The sequence below is a fragment of the Dunckerocampus dactyliophorus genome, chromosome 10 (genome assembly GCF_027744805.1).
Source record: "Dunckerocampus dactyliophorus isolate RoL2022-P2 chromosome 10, RoL_Ddac_1.1, whole genome shotgun sequence".
Taxonomy (NCBI): Eukaryota; Metazoa; Chordata; class Actinopteri; order Syngnathiformes; family Syngnathidae; genus Dunckerocampus; species Dunckerocampus dactyliophorus.
The window spans coordinates 19,092,306-19,111,441 of NC_072828.1; the positions used below are offsets into that span (position 1 = coordinate 19,092,306).

Sequence of the window (19,136 nt, forward strand, 5' to 3'; positions counted from 1 at the left end):
ATGTCTAATCGGTCGCGTCTGTTTTCCGCTGTTGAAGTTATTCCCACAATGAAAAAAATTGGACTGATAGTGAATGTTTGACACAAGACCCAAAAAGCTACAGAGTAATCAACTAAATTAAAAGTGAAAGGTCGACCCACTAGGCTACATTTTGTATGACTACTCTATCAGCACTAATTTTGAAAAACAGCTCACAAATATACGTTTATTTTTAATGACTGTATATAAGGAAGGAGAATGAATGTGTATAAGGTTAAGAGGTTGTTAAAAAAAAACAGTAGTGGAAAAAAATAGCCTACACACTTAAAATCTATAGCTGCCATACATCCAGTGTACACAACAAATGTCTGTAGATTTAAATAGGTTATTGTAATCCATAGTTTTAGATCTTTAGTTAACAAGGTTCTGGGACAAAACAGCACCTTAAATTTCTGGTACACTGAAATAGAACATTACTCAAAATAAACTGTAGCTCAACAGTCGCTGCAAATGTTTTCAATAAAAGGTTTTACTTCAAGGAGCCCCATAAAATATGCATATCATATCGGAGAGGTAGTGTCCAATGGAAATTTAATTAGATCATTTTTACATCATGTGTATTTTGATAAATAAAAACAACTGTGTTCAAACCATACACACGTTGAAGCACATCATGTGAATGCTGTAAATTGTGGGATAAACATGTGTGTCATGCATCAAGTATTCAGTGCACTTTGATAAATAAAAACAACTGTGTTCAAGTCATACACAATTCAGAGGAAACATTCAATAAATACATGCTTGAAAGAAAGCAAAACGGTTAGTCATTTTGCAAACTGTCCACTGCCTGAGCCTTCAGAGTTGCTTGCAGCACAGCAGGGAGCACACTGTTTGATAAGGGGCACTAACTTGCCCTGCTGATGGAGCTGTTTGGTATCGGAGCCACCCCCAATACAGCTTCCATTAATGAAGACTCTTGGCACCTGAACACACAGAGGCAATATTGTAAATAAGACAAGAGGGCCTTTAAGCTTTTCAGCAACCACTTTTTATAACAGTATAGCTCAAGAGACAATACTATAGCTTGTACAGCAGTATATATTTAGTATCTACTGAAAAATCACTCAACACAGTCTAAATCGCGAGTACCAACCTAATTGTGTCTTGCCTACAGTCAAGCATGATGGTCATAATGTTTTCGGGCTGCATAAGTGCTGCCAGCACGAAGAAGCGGTTCATTGTGGGAAACGGGTGTTAAATTCGACATTCTGATGACATGGCAGTCTATGACTCCATAGTTTCCCAATTCATCATTCAGTATTACCTCCCCCAACCACACACACACACACACACACACACACATCCCTTGTATACATACTTACATGTACAGTATACTGTAAATATTAGATGTCATATGATAGCATTACACTGTACATAGCGTTTCTCTCTATAAGCGAGTGTGGCTGGTTAGCGCCCCGCAGCCACTAAAGAGCCCCCAAACCCTGACATCATCAGTAAAACAAAAGATGAGATTTGTCAGTTTTTACATATTTCTCTTTTTTGATCTAATTAATTCATTTATATTTTTAGATTTGTAGATTGTTTGTATCATTTCTTACCTTTTACCTCTTTAGTATTGGATTTCGGGATGGTGAAATTATTTGATTTTGACCATTTTATCTGCAAATGTGTTTTGTTTTGGATGGTGTTTTTGTTTTTACTGCAAGAAAATTATGTCTGGGAAAAATAAATAAATAAAACTGAAATGTTTTAATACTTGGGGTTTAAAGACACCTTGTGGACAAACGTGGTTAATACTAAAACTGCTGTCTGTGTGTGTGTCAGGGGTGTGTGTGAAAGACGAGAAAATTCTTTAACTAGCTAGGGCCCCCAGGCCAAATCCTGCTTTGGGCACCCAGACGTCCAGAACCGTCACTGGCATTGTATGTATGTGGATGGTTCGGAAAAGCATTTATCCTTATCCCTCGCTATATCGTGGCTCAATGTTTAATTAATAAATGATTGCTGTTTTGAGGTTAACTATAGCCTACAGTATTATCAGTCAAAAATATTGAAAGACAAGTTATATGTAGTATTCTGGTCACTAGGCATCAGTAATGTTATGAGACATGACGTTGGATTACAATACCTTTCACACTGCATGGAAACTGGCTACTGAGCCAGCAGAGCCGAGCCGACATGTCATGGCTGAGGTTGAATAGAAAAAAAAGGTTCTCCTCTCATTCCGTGTGGAAGTGGTAGGTTATTGGCTTCTTTGTCCTTCTCCACTGCTTTTGAAACACTTAAGCTTAGAATAAGTAAATTGGAGAGGCTAACTAGTTAGCTCGCTAGCTTGCTATGTTATACTGTAACAGTGACTATAGAGGTGTTATTTCACATCTACAGGGCTCAAATAAATGTTAAAAAAAAAACAGTCTTCAGAAAGTCATAATCAGATTTTCTATGCTCTAACTACGAAAATATTCCGTCTATTAATATTGAATCCTACTTCGCTTATCGCGGTCAGATGTGGAACCAATTAACCACGATAAACGAGGGACGACTATAATTATTTGCATTATTCAAAATCAAAAGTCATGTACTCAATAAAAATAAATCAATATGGATATAAAGTAGAGCCCCACTTTTTGTAGGGGTTCTGTTCCGGGACCACCAGTGAATGGCAAAAATCTGTGAGTTATTGAAATTTCCATAAAATTTCTCTTTGTATACGCATGTATATTTATTTTTATATATCATTGAAGTTCTCCTCCGATGTTGGTTCAACATTTGCAATAAAAGTGACTGTTAGATCATATGTAATTATTACATTCTACAACCTTCTCCGTGTCTTTTAAATATACCTCTCACGCCTATTTAACGCATTTTAAATTATAAAATGTATGTGTCGAAGTTATGTATAAGTTTGCCTTTCCAGTCAATCGCAGGGCGCATATAGACAAACAACCACTGACAACTTAGAGTCAACAATTAGCCTAACATGCATGTTTTTGGAATATGGGAGGAAACCACAGTACCCGGAGAAATAGAGTGAGGGAGAGGTGGTCAAACTGCAATGTAGCGAGGGATGACTGTACTAAGAATGCCTCATGTTTTTTTGTTGCTACTGTTTCTGGTTAATAAAAAGATACTATGTGTTATTTCAAAACAATATAATTAGTTTAAATAAAAAATACTTTTTTGTTATGCTGTATTAAGATTAATATTTAAAGTCATTACATTGTGCAAGTGACCAGTCCAGGGTGTACCCAGCCTCTCGCCCAAAGTCAGCTGGGATAGGCTCCTGAATCTCCCCGCGACCCTAGTGAGGTTAAGTGCCATAGAAAATAGATGGATGGCATTGTGTAGGTGCACCTAATGTGTGCATAGTGTAATGACTAACAAGAGCCTTGTCAGAGAAAAACAAAAATGTGAATTATTGTAAATATGCATATTTATTTTTTGCTGTACAAGGCTCTTGGATAAAACATTAACGCAATCCCCAGAAGCAACAAGAGGTACTTACCGTTCTAGCACCAGTCACCTGGGCTAAGGCCTCTTGTAGTCTCCTCCCTTCATCGTGTTCATCAAGTTCAATAACTTTGTAAGTGGCACCTATTTCATTGAACACATTTTTGGCCATTTTGCAGTATGGACACGTGGTCTTGGAAAATATCACAACACAGTTCTGTGACACCACTTCCTGAAAGGTATAACAGAAAGTCGCTTAGATCATGCTTCAATACCAACAAGACATTCATTTCTCATTTCCTTGCACATTTTTATAATCTATATCTTCTTTTATCTTCTTTCAATACACACAAGAAGTAAAAGCACAATTGTGCCTATATTACGCCATAAAACAAAAAAGGAGAAATACATACAGTATATGTGTATATATATATATTTTTTTTTACAATGGATATTCAATCCTTAACGCCACATAATCTGTGCTTCTAAATAATTATGTTAAATAATCTATCCCTAGACGTCAAACGCAACAGGTTAACACGGCTTTAGGGACTGTAGGATATTGGAAGATACTTTGTTCTGGGTTCATTCAAACAATGAACACCAACCAACAGAAACAAGAACTTTTAAATGTGTTGGAAGTCTTTTAAAGTTGTAAGTAGCAACAACAACAGAAGCAAGCAAGTCTCGGACAGCTCGTAATCCAGAACCCAAGGTGATAACTAAAGCATAAATACAGTGGGTGATGTGTGCAGAGCTACAGAAGACAGACTTGTAATATGTGATATTGGAATCTATTTCAAAATATTTGAGGAATGATACAGGAGAAGGAATTGAGACGTGTCTTCTTACATTAACATATTGCACACAGGCAGTACTGGATGATCTTCCTGTAATGGATGACGTAAAATTCCCCATTCTGCAAAAAAAACACAAAACACAATTAAGCACAAAATAAAATCATAGTCAAAACAAAACAGTTTTACAGAACTACCACTACTACAATAAAACCCAGCTTCTTAAAACCTTAAAAGTGGTAATATATGACAGGAAGATGTGAGATGAACGCTATTTTGCATCAGTGTGAACCCCAAGAGGATAACTGCTGGTCTGAACATCCACATGTCCATTATTAAAACCCTCGTGATGTAGTTCACCACGTTTAAAACAGTGGCGTCGTGACTAACTGCACTAAGGTTTATGTGACTGTTGGTTAATCCAGGATTAGAAGTTAAAGTGGGTGACGTCAGCTGTGTTTTTAAAATTGTCCCGTATCTGTATGTTTAAAATTATCTATCGGGTAAGGGTATACATTAAATGAATGAATATTTAAATAATGACCTTCGGCAACCGGTCCACGCTGCTCGAGATAGACATCCTGCTCGGGAAAACATCAATAAAAAACTACAAACGGCCAAAAAATAATCTAATAGTTTTAGTTGATAAAACATGCAGTCAGTGTAAAAAAAAATATGGTCGCAATTAAACAACTCGAATGTTGTTAGGCGCTTGTTTACGTCCGTTGTATTTGTTTCACTTGGAGCCTACCTTACATGAACACCCGGAAGTAGTAACTGACGCAAGTGAACGTCGACGTAGCACACTGACATCACAACACTCGCGCAACGTTGAGGGGAGGGAGGCGTGTCAAATGTAGTAAAGAAAATGAAATGAATATGAAAATAATGTTCAATACGACCCAATCATATTTGTTTGCTATAATATATACTCCACAGAATATAGCACAGCGATAATGCCTCTCAAATTAATCTATATAATTATCATATAATATAAAACCCGGTAAACAGCAATATATTCTCAACAATATCTGTATAAATCAAAGCAAATACTAAGAAAAAATATGGTGATTTGTGAAATTATTTGGGGATTCCATTTATGTGATTCCAGTCTTGCCTTTTTTCTGTTTAAAAACACATCAATCAGAAAGTTGACTCAATTCCATTTGCTGTGGTTAAGTGGTTGAAAAGGATTATCTGTTGTAATCTATATCGCTGACTGTATCACTTTTGTAAATTAAATTGTTAGCCTCTAATGCTACACGTTGATAAATGCGATACCATCTGGTCAATAAAATGCAATTAAAATATGATACATGAGACCCACACCAGTTGGAAGTAATCTGCTTGGAAACCTTCTTTAAACCCAATATGCAGTAGGTTGACTGTGTCAATGTGTTAGTAGTTTTTAATTATCAGAGTGTGTGAGTTCATGTACTGTAATTCCCCCAAGCATATTTGATGCTTTTCAACGTGAGTTCGTGTCACCTGATCCATTGACTGATTCCCAGGCATAACCTGATGAAGTGCTGTATAGTAGCTTGTCAACCAGTGTAGATGCATTTGCATAGCATTGAAAGTATATTCATCGGTGGGTTGAACTACCTATTTATATTAAATAAGTGGTAGCCATTGTTTTTTCTGCTCAGTTTCAACCATGAATGCAGCCGAGTTGCAGACAGATTTGCTGTTTTATGTGGTGACAACACTGGCAGTCGGGTTTAGCTGCAGTAAAGCTAACGTGAATTGTGGTAGTCTACTCTTAAATAAAACCTGGTCCAAAATACCTTGAGAATGACAGGAATTAAAGACATGAAATGACACCTTGTGAGCAAAAAGTACTGTTTTTATCGGTGGCTGTTTATAAAATACATGAATTCATTAATATGCTTAATATGAGCTGGAGCCTGGTTATTCCGGTTTCCTCCCACATTCCAAAAAGATGCATGTTAGGTTAATTAGCGACTCTAAATTGTCCATAGGTATGAATGTGAGTGCAAATGGTTGTTTGTCTATATGGGCTCTGGTGACCAGTCCAGGGTGTAACCCGAAGTCAGCTGGGATAGGCGCCAGCATACCCCCGACCCTAGTGAGGATAAGCAGCATAGAAAATAGATTGATGGACATCCCTTTACATAAAAATTTGATGTAGTTATCCTTGTAGTTGCGTATCGAATCGTTTACCAGAGAAGAAGAGATTTACATGCCTACCTATTATAGATAAATACTTGCTCTATGATTAAATGCGATTAATTATGAGTTAACTATGGACAAAAAGGCAAGGCAAGTCAAGTTTATTTACAGAGCACCATTCGTACACAAGGTAATTCAAAGTGCGATTAATCACAATTAAATATTTTAATCGATGACAGCCCTAATATAAAACTATATGTAGTATATAATTTAACATGTGTTAAAGTAGTGTAGTGGTTGGTTTTGATTTGATTTGTGAATACAAACGTTTTGGTGTTAAAATAAGGCTATTTGATATGTTTCTAGGCACCATGTCATGTATTAAAAATATCTTTTTCGAGAGCATTCTTACTTTTGTACTTAAAAAAAGACTTATTTCAGCTTCTGTAGCTTTAGTTTCTGGCGACCAGTCCAGGGTGTACCCCGCCTGTCGCCCAAAGTCAGCTGGGATAGGCTCCTGCATGCCCCCGCGACCCTAATGAGGAGAAGCGGCATAGAAAATGGATGGATGGATAGCTTTAGTTTGCCTCCTTGTGGGTGTAAACACTGCCCCCACCCTCTGCCTTCGTGTTCTTCTCTTGTGAATTGAATGTTGTTAGGAGCAGCGCAATGAAAGAAATGCTCACTCTGATGACACCTTGATCATAAATACGGGCAAATAGCACTTGTAGTCCAGTGAAACTTATACTTTTTTTCCTCTTCATGATGCATTTTTTCCGGAAAATACGTAACTTTGTTATGTGACAAGTTATCCAAAGCTACCAGGCCAGCGTACAGAAACAGGAACTATAATTGAACAGCCTGGACAAGTGTCACTATTTTAGTTTTAATACAAGTTGCATTCAGCATACTATAGAATTTGTTGTTTTTCATAGTCTGGTGGTCGGCTTGGCTGACTTCTGTACAGTCAGCATGGATCTCAAACAGAACCCGGCCCAAAATTGACAAGGTAACAAAAGTAAGAAAGAATATTTCCAAGGGGCAATCAGTTCTGTTTGTTCAGAACCTTTTTTGCCCTGAGTCATATCTAGTTTTTTAGCGTCTCATCTGATGTATTGGACGTGGCTCGTGTCAGCTGACACGGTGCTGTTGACGGTGACATTTGTTTTAGGGAAGGTTGCGACAATGTGTCTAGTTGGTTTCTCTGGCCTGCTGTCAACACCAATTGCTGTTTTTCTTGAATGGATGTGTGGGGTGCCACAAATTGGATTGGTGGCATGTCAGGTTAGCGTTTCGACGTGCCCTTGCGTGTGTAAGGTTGTCTGTGTGAAGGTTTGGGGTTGGCCTTCTTCTTATTCAATGTGGAAACTGGCCAGCGTGTGTTTCCTTGATAGGAGAGGCGAACACCAGTTGTTTCAGAGGCTCAAGGTGTCAGGGAAGATTTCACAGCTCCTTGAGCACAGTAATCCTTGAGATCTTGATACAAGGTGGCAAATAAAACGGCCCAGAGGAAGATGCTAAAACGCTTACTGAACTCTACTTCTACTGATCTGAGTTGTATGTTGGTGATTGTGGGAAACAGCACTGATATACTGTACGTATGTGTAAGTGCCATTTTATAGAAAAGGCATTGTTAATATTTTTGGCTTTTGTAACTTGCTGGAGGCTACACTGCGGATGAGTGGTGAGTATATCAGGAGATTGAGGGGTTGAATCTTCTTCTGTCTGTGGAGTTTGCACATTTTCCCCGTGTTTGCGCGGGTTTCTTCCAGGTACTCCTCCCACACCCCAAAAACATGCATATTAAGCTCATAGGACTCTTCTGTGTGTGGATGTGTGTGTGAATGGCTGTTTGTCTGTGTGTGTCCTGGGACTGGCTGGCAACCTGTCAGGATGTACCCTAATGAGACCAGGGGTATAAAATAGCATGGATGATTTACTGGCTTGTATTAAGAAATTTGATTTAAATTAATTTAAAAGACATATAATTAAATATTCAGGTCCATTACTGTATTTTATTATGAAGGTTTGGTTATCAAGCTGAGAGACTTCTGCATGTATGCAATTTGAACAAGAACTGCTTTATTTTGAAATGTTCTGTCGACGTCAATAAACGAAGCAACATGGCTATTTCACCCAGCCGAGACAGAGGCTAATTTCGTCACTCAGAATTGGTTATGAAAGAAGTACCGGTAAGTTTTAGGCTACAAATTACGGTTAAATTTTAGGCTACAAATTAGTGAGCCAGTGTGTGATATGTGCAATTTCGTTTTTGTACTCAAGAGGGCATAGTTGCTTTGTATTGCTTAACATTGAAGACGCACCCACAAAACATCACATTTTCATGGTATGTAATATGCCAGCTGTACTGACCCAGATGCCGTCTATATCTCCAATAGACCCCCGATGTTGGCTATCCATCCATTATCTTCTTTGCTACTCTAGTATTTTCTTTGAGAATCCTTTCCCCAGTGTAGCTTTATCAGATGCATTGGGTTGTCGGACAGTTTCCAATGACAGTTTGTTTTTAATCCACAGTAGGAACTTGTGCTAGCATAAACATTTTATCAGAGGTCCAATAATCTTTGTCAGATAGCACAGAGGTAGGGAATAAGAATATGTTTGCTGAAGATGCAGTGTTACATTGCTTTTGGCCAAAAGGCACACAGTGATGCTGAAGCAGCCTCACTGAGAAGCATGTACTTTTAAATGGATTTGGGACCATGAAGACACCATAAATAAAGAAACACAATTTATGTTGTCCATATTTATATTCTGTTCATGCAGATGCAGGTGCGCGGGAATGTGACATACTGTATTACTTTCGTATGAAATGCAACCAGATGGCGAGCAATATATCATTTTATGTTGCCAAATAATTGCACCTTTTTGCACATTTCTACATGTGAAGTTGAGACAAGCTAGCTTTTTCCGACACTTACATTGCACGCGTTTGATCAGAACTCACGCTTTGCGGAGTCCGTCCTAATAAAGACTGATTTGACAGTCTCATTGACAGTTTTGTGTTTCCCCATACAATTTGCATTCGTTGTAAGTCTTTTCTCATGATAAAAGAAAGCTACTTATCACATTTTCCAAATGGTTGTCAGGTCTGTCAAAATTTCCCAGCCTGTATTCACACTACATCTGAAAATGTACCAAATCTATTATCATAATGATGTGATGATTCTTGACTGAAAATAAATGAGTCAAGTGAAATGAAAAAGTGGCTAAGACTTGTCGTACATCGCAGTTCAAACATTGCGCCCTCATTCTATTGCGGTTTTACAAAAATGTATTCATTTAAAAATGACTGCTGTTTTGTGGTTGAATATGGCCTATTAGCATAAAAATATATATGCATATTTAAACAAATTGGACTTATTCTTGGTCTTAATTAAGCATTTTTCAAGCATAAAATTGATTCAATGAAGCAGCTAAATGAACTAAAATACAAAAATACAAGGTAGAAGAAGCATTCTAATTCTGAATGTAGTGTTCCACATTGGCCACTAAGTGTCAGTAACTGTTCGGTGAGCCAAGCACCAGATATGGTTGCTAGAACAGGCATTTAATGCAGATTTTAATTATCTCACAACAGGCACAATAACAATAACATCATAATCATAAAAAGAGCAGGGGCTGCTATTGGGGTTGTAACCCATGACAAACTAAAACTCAACTCTGAACCTCCGACGTCACTTCCTGTCCTCCAAACATCTGTCCACCTGCCACTAAGGTCCCCTAAGGAACACAATTACTGTGGCACACACAAGCAGGAGTTTTATTTACATCTTAAATGTTTCACTCACTTTTATTGTGGGTACTATATTGGGTAATAAGAGTGTAAAGCCATTTAAAGACACCATTACAATACATTGATGAGCTAACAGCCTCCGCAGGAAGTACGCCGTCCAGGAAAAAAAACAAGGAACTCCTGACATTTGAGTCTGTTATTATATTTATGTCTAATATTGTGTGATTTTGCTGATTATATCTACTCTTTTGGGTAATACAAATGTAAAGGTGACTCTGTGGGTGTTATTTCATATCTTGAGAGCTCTAATAATGTTAAAAATCCTATTTAGAAGATCGTAAGCAGGTACAAAAAGCATCTCCAAAAATTCAATTTATCAATATTGAATCCTACTTCGTGGAAATTCACTTATCGCAGTTGGGTCTACAACCAATTAATCACAATAAATGAGGGATGACTGTAATCTCCAAAACAAAAAGTCACTTCACTCTTCAGTACAAAGTAACTGGCCATGTACTTTCAAGATACTTTAGCTCTAAACTTTAAAGATGCTTAATGATTAATCTAACATCCTGTTAGCTTTTATAATTGCTGTGAGACTTCACTGCCGAAATGCGATGATTTGCTGCAACGCAATAACCAGCAAAATAGTCAATTCTCTTTATAGGCATTTTGGCTTTGCATCATTCAGCATCCACACACAATTGAGGGAATTTTGCGTTCTATTTGCAAAGGCACCTGACGCTATCAAGGCGCTCATTGCAATTCTGAAAGGTTGAATTTGTGTTTATTCTGGTACTTCTGACTTCTATTGCACATTGTTAGTTTTTGCCCCCCCACCACGATGCAACACTACTAGGACGGTTTTAGCTAACACTGAATCCTCAATATGGTAAAGGCTTGATAGAATTGTCCACACTCTACTGTGGAAAGTTTTTTTTCCTACATGCGTTTTCATTTCAAAAGGATCAAATGATCTTGATTATTACAAAGAGGGAAATGTAGTAGATTTAGGGTCTGATCTACTAAACGGTTGCGTGTATAAAAAAAACATGCAAACTTCATAGCGTACGCAAAACTGATCTACTAACATGACGCACAAGAGCACATTTGCAAATGAGCAAAACAACACTCACAATCCATTGTGCGTGTTTGCCTTCATGGATAGGCAGAATATATGCAAATTATCTGAATGCTCAAAATACTGGGAAGAGGAGATGCAAATGTAATAATTTTGCACCCGCGATTTGATTTATAAAATCTGAAACATGTTTGTGGTCGGTGGTTTTAAATCTCTTAGCACATTTGGAAGGCAGGTGCCGGCACAGCGTTATGCACAAACCGCTGTGGTCACTGAGAAGGAGGCATGACAGATGACGGAGAGAGAGAATCTTCCATGCGTTTATAAATTTGGACTGTCAGAAATAAAAATAGCAGAGACATATTGTCTATCTAGCAATGCCATTTTTTACCTGCCGGATGGGCGATTTGGAGCCAGTCAGAAAAAGGGCCGTGTCATATCTCCATATCTACATGCAACACTGCATTTTCTGATGATACGATGAAAATTTGTTCACTTAATTTGACGCTTTTCACGTGAGCTTAGTAGATCAGGCTCATAATGTTTATTTATGGCTGCACAATGACCGAGTGGTTAACATGTTGTCACAGTCAGGAGATTTTGGGCATCTCTGTGTGGAGTTTGTCTGTTTACCCCGTGAGCATGTGGGTTTTCTACACGTACTCTGTCTTCTTTCCTACTACATCCCAAAAACAGACTCTAAATTCTCCACAGGTATGAATGTGATCCTGAGCGCGATTGGCTCGTGACCAGTCCCGGATGTACAGTATCCTGAAAACCACTGCTACAAAAATAACATTGAGGCTTGGCTCAATTTTGCCAGAAAACATCTTGAAAACATCAAGACCTTTAGGAAAACACTGTGTGGTCTGACGAGACAAAACTTTAACTTTTTGGAAGGTGTGTGTCCCATTACATCTGGCATAAAAGTAACGCCGCCTTTCAGAAAAAGATCATACCAACAATAAAATATGGTGGTGGTAGTGTGATGGTCTGAGGCTGCTTTGCTGTTTCATGACCTGGAAGACTTGTTGTGATTAATGGGACCATAAATTCTGCTGTCTACCAAAAAACCCTGAAGGAGAATGTCCGGCCATCTGTTTGTGACCTCAAACTGAAACTAACTTGGGTTCTTCACCAGGACAATGATCCAAAACACACCAGCAAGTCCACCTCTAAATGCCTGAAGAAAAACAAAAGGAAGACTGTCCTGACCTGAATACTACTGAGATGCTGTGGCAGCTTAAAAAGGCGGGTCATGCTGGAAAACCCTCCAATGTGTTTGATTTACAACAATTCTGCAAAGATGAGTGGGCCAAAATTCCTCCACAGCGCTTTAAGAGACTCGTTGCAAGTTATCACAAACGTTTGATTGCAGTTGTTGCTGCTAAGGGTGGCGCAACCAATTATTAGGTTAGGGGGCAATGACTTTTTCACACAGGGCCATGTACGTTTGGATTTTTTTCTCCCTTAATAATAAAAGGTTTCATCTAAAAACTGCATTTTGTGTTCAGCTGTGTTGTCATTGACTAATATTTCAATTCGTTTGATGATCCAAATCATTTAATTGTGACGAACATGCAAAAAAAAAAGAAATCAGGGGGCATACGCTTTTTCACACCGCTGTATATGAATTTCAAAGAATATCAGATACCCACAAATAGATCAGTACAGAGCAGCACATAAAGCCTGCAGTAGGAATGCTATAAATAAGCAAATACAAATGAGTCTGCATAATGTTTACTTTTATCCTTCCATTTGCATTTGCTTTGCATTCACAAATTAGCTGTGTTACCACCAACCATGTCATCACTTTCTATCCTCCACTGCAACCGCTTCTCATTAATATTGTTTCTTTCGCTGCATAACTCTAGGGATCAATCACTGGTTACCATGGAGACAAAACCAGCCATTCAGGTACATATTGTGTGTTGCCATGGCTTTTCTTATATGTGTGTGTGTTTTCTGTGCACTGACTGTACCTGTGCCTCACCAATCAAAACAGTAGGGAGGACTGCACATGAATTCGCAGTGGTTTTGACAGCACGTCCAGTCGAGATGCTGTCACCTGCCGCAGTAAGCTTCCTCTCATCTCTTTTCAGAATAATCTAAGAAATCAAAACAAAAAAAAGATTTCAGCCCTATTTTGTTTATTTGAAGTTTAAAAAGATAAAGCTAAGTATTTGCATTATTTGTATTTTTATATATACCTGTAAACATGTGTATACGCATGAATAAAAATAGCTTTTTTTAAAAAATAGAAATGATAAAAAAATAATATGTTCCACAGAATCAGTGTCAACTACAACTATTTAAAGTGTTTAAATATTTTAGTTTTTTTTCCTTTGTTTTACATTTTCTCGCTTTTAGTCCTTTGTTAAATTAAACTCCTGTTTCCATTTCTCCCTTAAGATTTCACACCTTGCTTATCTCTCCCCTCCCTCATGACTTTTTCCTGTGTGCTATGACAAGTCTGACATCCACCTCCCTTTTTTCCATGCAGTTGATTTTATTAGCTCTGCAGAATGGCAATGGTGAACTGTAGTTAATGTTGTACAGGGAAAAGCTGACCTTGTGAAAGAATCATTGCTTTGCATGACAATGAGAACGAGAGGAAAAAAGGGGCCCACAGATATGGGCGGTGTAGTATTCATAGGTTCCACTCATAGGTGTGTAATAAATAAACAGAATGAGACAAATAAACACAAAGAAAATAGTGGAGTAGCTGTGACTGAGATGAAAACAGCAACATTGACTGCATGGCATGAATCGGCTTTGCTTAATATTCAAGTCTATTAACTTAATTTGAGATTTTTTTTTCTCCCACCAGATGCCTGTGGTTCTGTGATTCGTGACCTACTAAAATATCAAATGGTACATTCAAAAAAGAGCAAATTGGTATTATTGTTATTGTAACATATCCTGTTAAACTAAACTTTCTACAGTGCATACATGTTCATTTATTCATTCATTTTCTACTGCTTATTCTGTTCACAGTTAGAGTGAACTGGAGCCTATCCCTGCTGACTTTTTGGTTAGAGGCAGGGTACAACCTGGACTGGCCACCAGTCAATCACAGGGCATATAGAGACTATATAGATAGGTCTTTTCGCAACAGAAGATTGATGTCTTCTCTCACTCAGGGCCAGGAAGACCAGGAACCAGTCAACCTTGAATTCCTGCATCACTTCTAAAAATAAATGCCTTGGGTATTGTTGCAGAAGTTTCAGTTGAACTTCATGAAATGATTCAGTAGATGGATAGGCTCTAAGTACTTGAGAGGGAGAGCGGGCTGTTCAACAGCTCTTTCAATATCCGTAAACCACAAAGTGTTTACTCTGTGTGCACATACTGTAGATTGTAAGCCTAAGACCAGGGGTCACCAACGTTTTTTCTTGCGAGAATTACTTTTAGAAAATGAAAATGGCCAGGAGTTACTAATTTTTGTAGAAATGATTTTCATACCTTATTTCACCCCAAACAGATCAAATATGCTTGTTTTACCAAAACATTCACAAAATGCTGGTATCCACAACTCACATTTTATGTTTCAGAATACTTTTCTTTGTGTTCTCACATTATTAACTGAAAACCTGAATGAAAAGCAGGCTTGCGGGCACCTCATGTGGTCATGGGGGGCTACCTGGTGCCCGCGGGCACCACATTGGTGACCCCTGCCTTAGACTAAGGTGGCAAATTCAAGGCCCAGGGGCTGCAAAAGACACTGACATGAAAGCACGTATCACAATATATGAGTCATTTTCCAAGTACACCGCCAACATGGTGGGTGCCCAAGCATTACAAAAAAAAATCTGTTATTGAAATTTCCCCTTTAATACTTTGGTATTCCTGACTGGATAACAACCGTAACACCGTTCAGTTCTCCCTTTGTACCACATCTGCATAATAAGCATTTATAAGCTGAGCCACACACATTAACCAAACACTGATTGTCGTGCTTCTGAGCCAGGAAAACAAGGAGGTTATAGCTGGTATGCACAATCACTTCAGATAGACTAGAGCCCACAGCGGGTGGTACCGTAATTTATGAGAAATGGCAGCTGATGACTCCAGTAGAATGACGTCAGATCTATTCACATTCCTTAACTTTGAAATAAAGCTGTTAGCCTTTATAGTCTTAAATGTGTTTTCAACTAAAATTACTATAAATTGTGGCAAGGATTAAGCGGGCCTTACATCTCGACGTACGGGCTCGGCAATTTTTCGGAAATTTGTATTTTTAGGAAGTAGGGTATCAGAGGGGTTGCAAGTGTGCTGTACTTGTGGAGCAAGTGATTCGTGACACCCACATGCTTGCCGCTCGTCCTCTGTTGGTAGCTTTTAGATCGTGAGTGTGGCGTGCGTGCTACGTGTGCTTCATGTAGCGTGCAAGGTTTTCCTACGTGCATGCAGAGAATAATTTGCATCACAATTTTCTTCGTACGGGCTTTGCGTGCTGTCTGCGGGTTTGAAAATCTGTGCTGGCCACGCCCACGTCTCTTGCGATTTTCTCCATTTTTGCACGTAGCCAGCACGTAGGAGCACGTACGTCGGGATGCAAGGCCCGCTTTATATGCTGTCATGTAGGGTTGGGATCAGCCTCAGATAAGAATAAGCACTACACACAGGTTCTTCTTGTAATGAAGAATGTTTCTTTTCTTTAGCCTTTCTTCCTGGTTATTTGGACCGCGTTGTTATCAGTGAAGTAGTCAATGACCACACAAGTTATAAGGTTTAAATTCTATTTCAAAATAAGACCAATACACTCCTGATCAAGATATTAAGACCAGTTACAAATTGCAAACATTCATATTTTGCACTGTTGGATTTTAAGGACGTTCTGAGTAGAGTTCAAAATGACGTGTTAGAATATGCCATTTTACGAGTTTCGAAAAGCTTCAGATTGGATCAGCAGCAGACAGGAAATTCAGCCCACTTTGGTTTGTCCCGCATATGTCTCCAACCCGTCTATGTCGAACAACTCGACATCGTGTTAATAATATTACTGAAGTTGGCAAACATGGTAGACCGCTTTTCGTTTACAATTGTCATTTATAATTGTTTATAACTGTTGGGTTTTTTAAAGTGTTTTTTGAGAAAACCGTCACAAAAGGGCACAAAACATAAATAATCCATAGCCTGTGGTCCCTATAGTTTTTCTATGAGTGATCAGATGCCAAGTGTCTGTTTTTTGCTCTCTTTTGGAGGTCGGTTACAGTAAAATGTTAAGAAAAAATGGGCCACACCATGTCTGACAAAGCTGAATTAACCAAAACATAACATATAAAGATACATTTTACTTTAATTTATCGTGCAATTGCAAACTTGCACCAAGCAAGAGAACGGTCCTTAACAAACAAAAGTGTTTGAAGGCATTACTTTCACAAATCACATTCTGTACCCGCGTTTTGGAAAAAGCAAAAAAAGTGCATATGATTGCAAATATTAAATAAAAAACTGGACTCACTCATTTTTAAATTAATTCATTAATCCTCATTTGCAACTATGTCTGAAATATGCCCATTTTTACTGCTTGCTATAAAAAGAAAGATAAATGACAGGACAGGATTATATATCAAATGAACTGAAAATTTAAACCAAGCTAAAAGATCGCCTGAAAATCGAATTACCTGTTGTCTTTTAATAGTAGCGGAACATTTGAGTCACACTTTAACCACGTTATTATGAGCAATGAGAAGTTCCCTTCAAAGTGTCAAATGAATTCACCTCGAGAATGAGGAAGTGTCACACTAGAGACGTGTTTGTGAGTTGGAGATACATACATGGTGTTGGAATTGCACTGCTGTCGACGTGTTCAGGTTAGAATAAAGTTATAACGGAGCATCAGGCCCTGCGTGACTCTGTGGGGATGCTACAATAGCCTCCGTCTGCCGTCATAACAGACAGGTGAGGCTTGCCTTGAGGCACATGCATTAATTACAATAAAAATGTACATTTTCCTATTTCCTAGGTACCTTTTGAGTGTTAAGTTGCTGTCTGATGAGTTTAGCGTTCTTTGTAAGATGACACCGTGAGTCAGACTGGTATATTGAGTAATGACCTCCTACAATTTCCAATGGGTTGACAAGCTTGTCATGAGTTTTTTCATAGCTCATGATTGGTTCCTGTCAAATAAAGAGCTGCCTGGTCCTCAAGGACTCGTGCGTGCCACAATGTGCCATTTAATGACATGGACATGTGCTGCTTATACAGTAGTCCGGAGCGGCTTATATATGTACAAATCTGTTTTTCTCTGTGGTTTTAGTAGGTGTGGCTTATACATCGGAACTTACGGTACTCGCGATTTATACTGATATATATAATACTATATATATGTACTCACTTTGACCAAGAATAACTTTGACACCTAAATTAACCACGATTATCTGGTGTGTACAGTCCAAATCCAGACACTTCCATTCCCTTGTTACTTATGTCTCTCATGTACTGCATTTTGACTTGTGCTTTAAAACATTTATTTCCCTTCAGAGGAAATGTCCAGGTGGCTGTTTGCAGGAGATTACATACATCATTTCATATGTCACATTCTTTTAATCTTCCCCCTAAACTTCCATTATGGTTCATCGTTCATCCCCGAGGAGAGCTATTGGTCAGGTTACTCGTATAGCTGCTGTGGAAAGGTCAGGGAATTTGTCTCCTCCTGAAGTGTCTCTGATTTCTGAAGAACAATGAACTCTGTTGTTAAAGTTTGACGACTGCCTCCGTTTCATCATGGGAGACATCTCAATCCATTTCCACCGTTAGCCCTTTATTCTGCGTTTACATCAGCACGGGTTTTCAATACTGTTCAGCCATTACTCCTTTCCCTTTCATACATCACTTCCCCCCTGCTGCTGTTTTTCTCTTTCCCTCTCATCCTTTTCCGGTATATTTGCTTTTCTTCTCATGATGGCTATACCTACAGCAATCTCCTTTCTCCCTATACAGGCAGAGAGCTGGACTACTGCTGCCTAAATTATTCCACTCACCTTTTTATGCCGTCTCTCTACGTTCACTTTTCCCCAGGCCCATTTTCATTATTTGTTGAGGGGTTGAGTGCTGCCGGATGCAAGTAATCTAGAGCTTTGATTGCATGGGACATGCATGAGTGATACTCAGCTTTGTTCCCAATATCCTCTCACTTTGAGTCGTGACTTTAATCATTACTAATGGAGGTTGATGAATACCTTGGACCAGTAGAGTATTTCTTGATATGCATTGCGCAGAATCACATGAGCTTTGAGGGAGAAATTGGCCTTATTGAGCAAAAAAAACCCCAAACATTTAGTTATCATCATTCATCTGTTCCAGAAGGTCCGACTCAAACAGAAACATACAGTACTTGTACCAAATCCATTTTTCTTATAAGAAATAATGCAAATCCAATCCATTTGTTATGGACACCCTAATGGCTATTTATTTTCTTTAGCCTTTCTTCCTGTTTTTTTGAACCGCGCTGCTATCATAGAAGTAGTCAATGAGCACAATATTGAAAACATTTTAAAATTGTATTAAAAAACGAGAGCATTATGTTTGATTACAGCGCTGGGCTTGTACCATTAATGAGGAAGATATAGCAAAATAAAAGTACACAATGAGAGTCTATATAGCAGCTGGAAAATGAAAATCAAGTTTGCCGTCAGTCCGCATCCCAGTGATAGCAGAATATTTCATTATGGTTTTATTTTGTCAAGGGAACCTCTTAGCATTAGTGCTACATACTAACGCTATGAGAATGACTTAGGCTAGGTTCACACTGCAGGTCAATTCAGATTTTTTTTTGCTCATATGTGACCTGTACAGCACAATTACCATTTTTTTCAAATGCGACCGATTCATATGAGATATAAATCCGATATGTATGCGATGCTACTGCAGTCTGAAGGGTCAGGTCGCATATATGCAAACTATACGTCAT

The 19,136-nt window shown here is 38.4% G+C and overlaps 1 protein-coding gene and 1 long non-coding RNA gene across 5 annotated transcripts; one reads left to right on the plus strand and one right to left on the minus strand.

Moving 5' to 3' along the window:
- Positions 1-555: 555 nt before the first annotated feature.
- On the minus strand, positions 556-13,282 carry glrx2 (glutaredoxin 2). 4 transcript variants are annotated; one of them, XM_054790545.1, is made up of 4 exons: positions 4,477-4,647; positions 4,303-4,369; positions 3,506-3,682; positions 556-962 (listed from the first exon to the last, which is right to left on the minus strand). In XM_054790545.1, the coding sequence occupies exons 1-4, from the start codon at positions 4,578-4,580 to the stop codon at positions 804-806; spliced, it is 507 nt and encodes a 168-aa protein (XP_054646520.1). In that variant the 5' UTR covers positions 4,581-4,647; the 3' UTR covers positions 556-803. The 4 variants fall into 4 exon arrangements, with proteins under 4 accessions (XP_054646520.1, XP_054646519.1, XP_054646523.1 ...); XM_054790544.1 differs by lacking the exon at positions 4,477-4,647 and adding an exon at positions 4,792-4,992 and having other exon boundaries at positions 560-962; XM_054790548.1 differs by lacking the exon at positions 4,477-4,647 and adding an exon at positions 13,201-13,282 and having other exon boundaries at positions 563-962.
- Positions 8,445-14,359, plus strand: LOC129189154 (uncharacterized). The gene is made up of 5 exons (XR_008572744.1): positions 8,445-8,572; positions 13,093-13,135; positions 13,224-13,294; positions 14,049-14,092; positions 14,216-14,359. It is a non-coding gene; the product is annotated as an uncharacterized LOC129189154 (long non-coding RNA).
- The last annotated feature ends 4,777 nt before the right edge of the window (positions 14,360-19,136 follow it).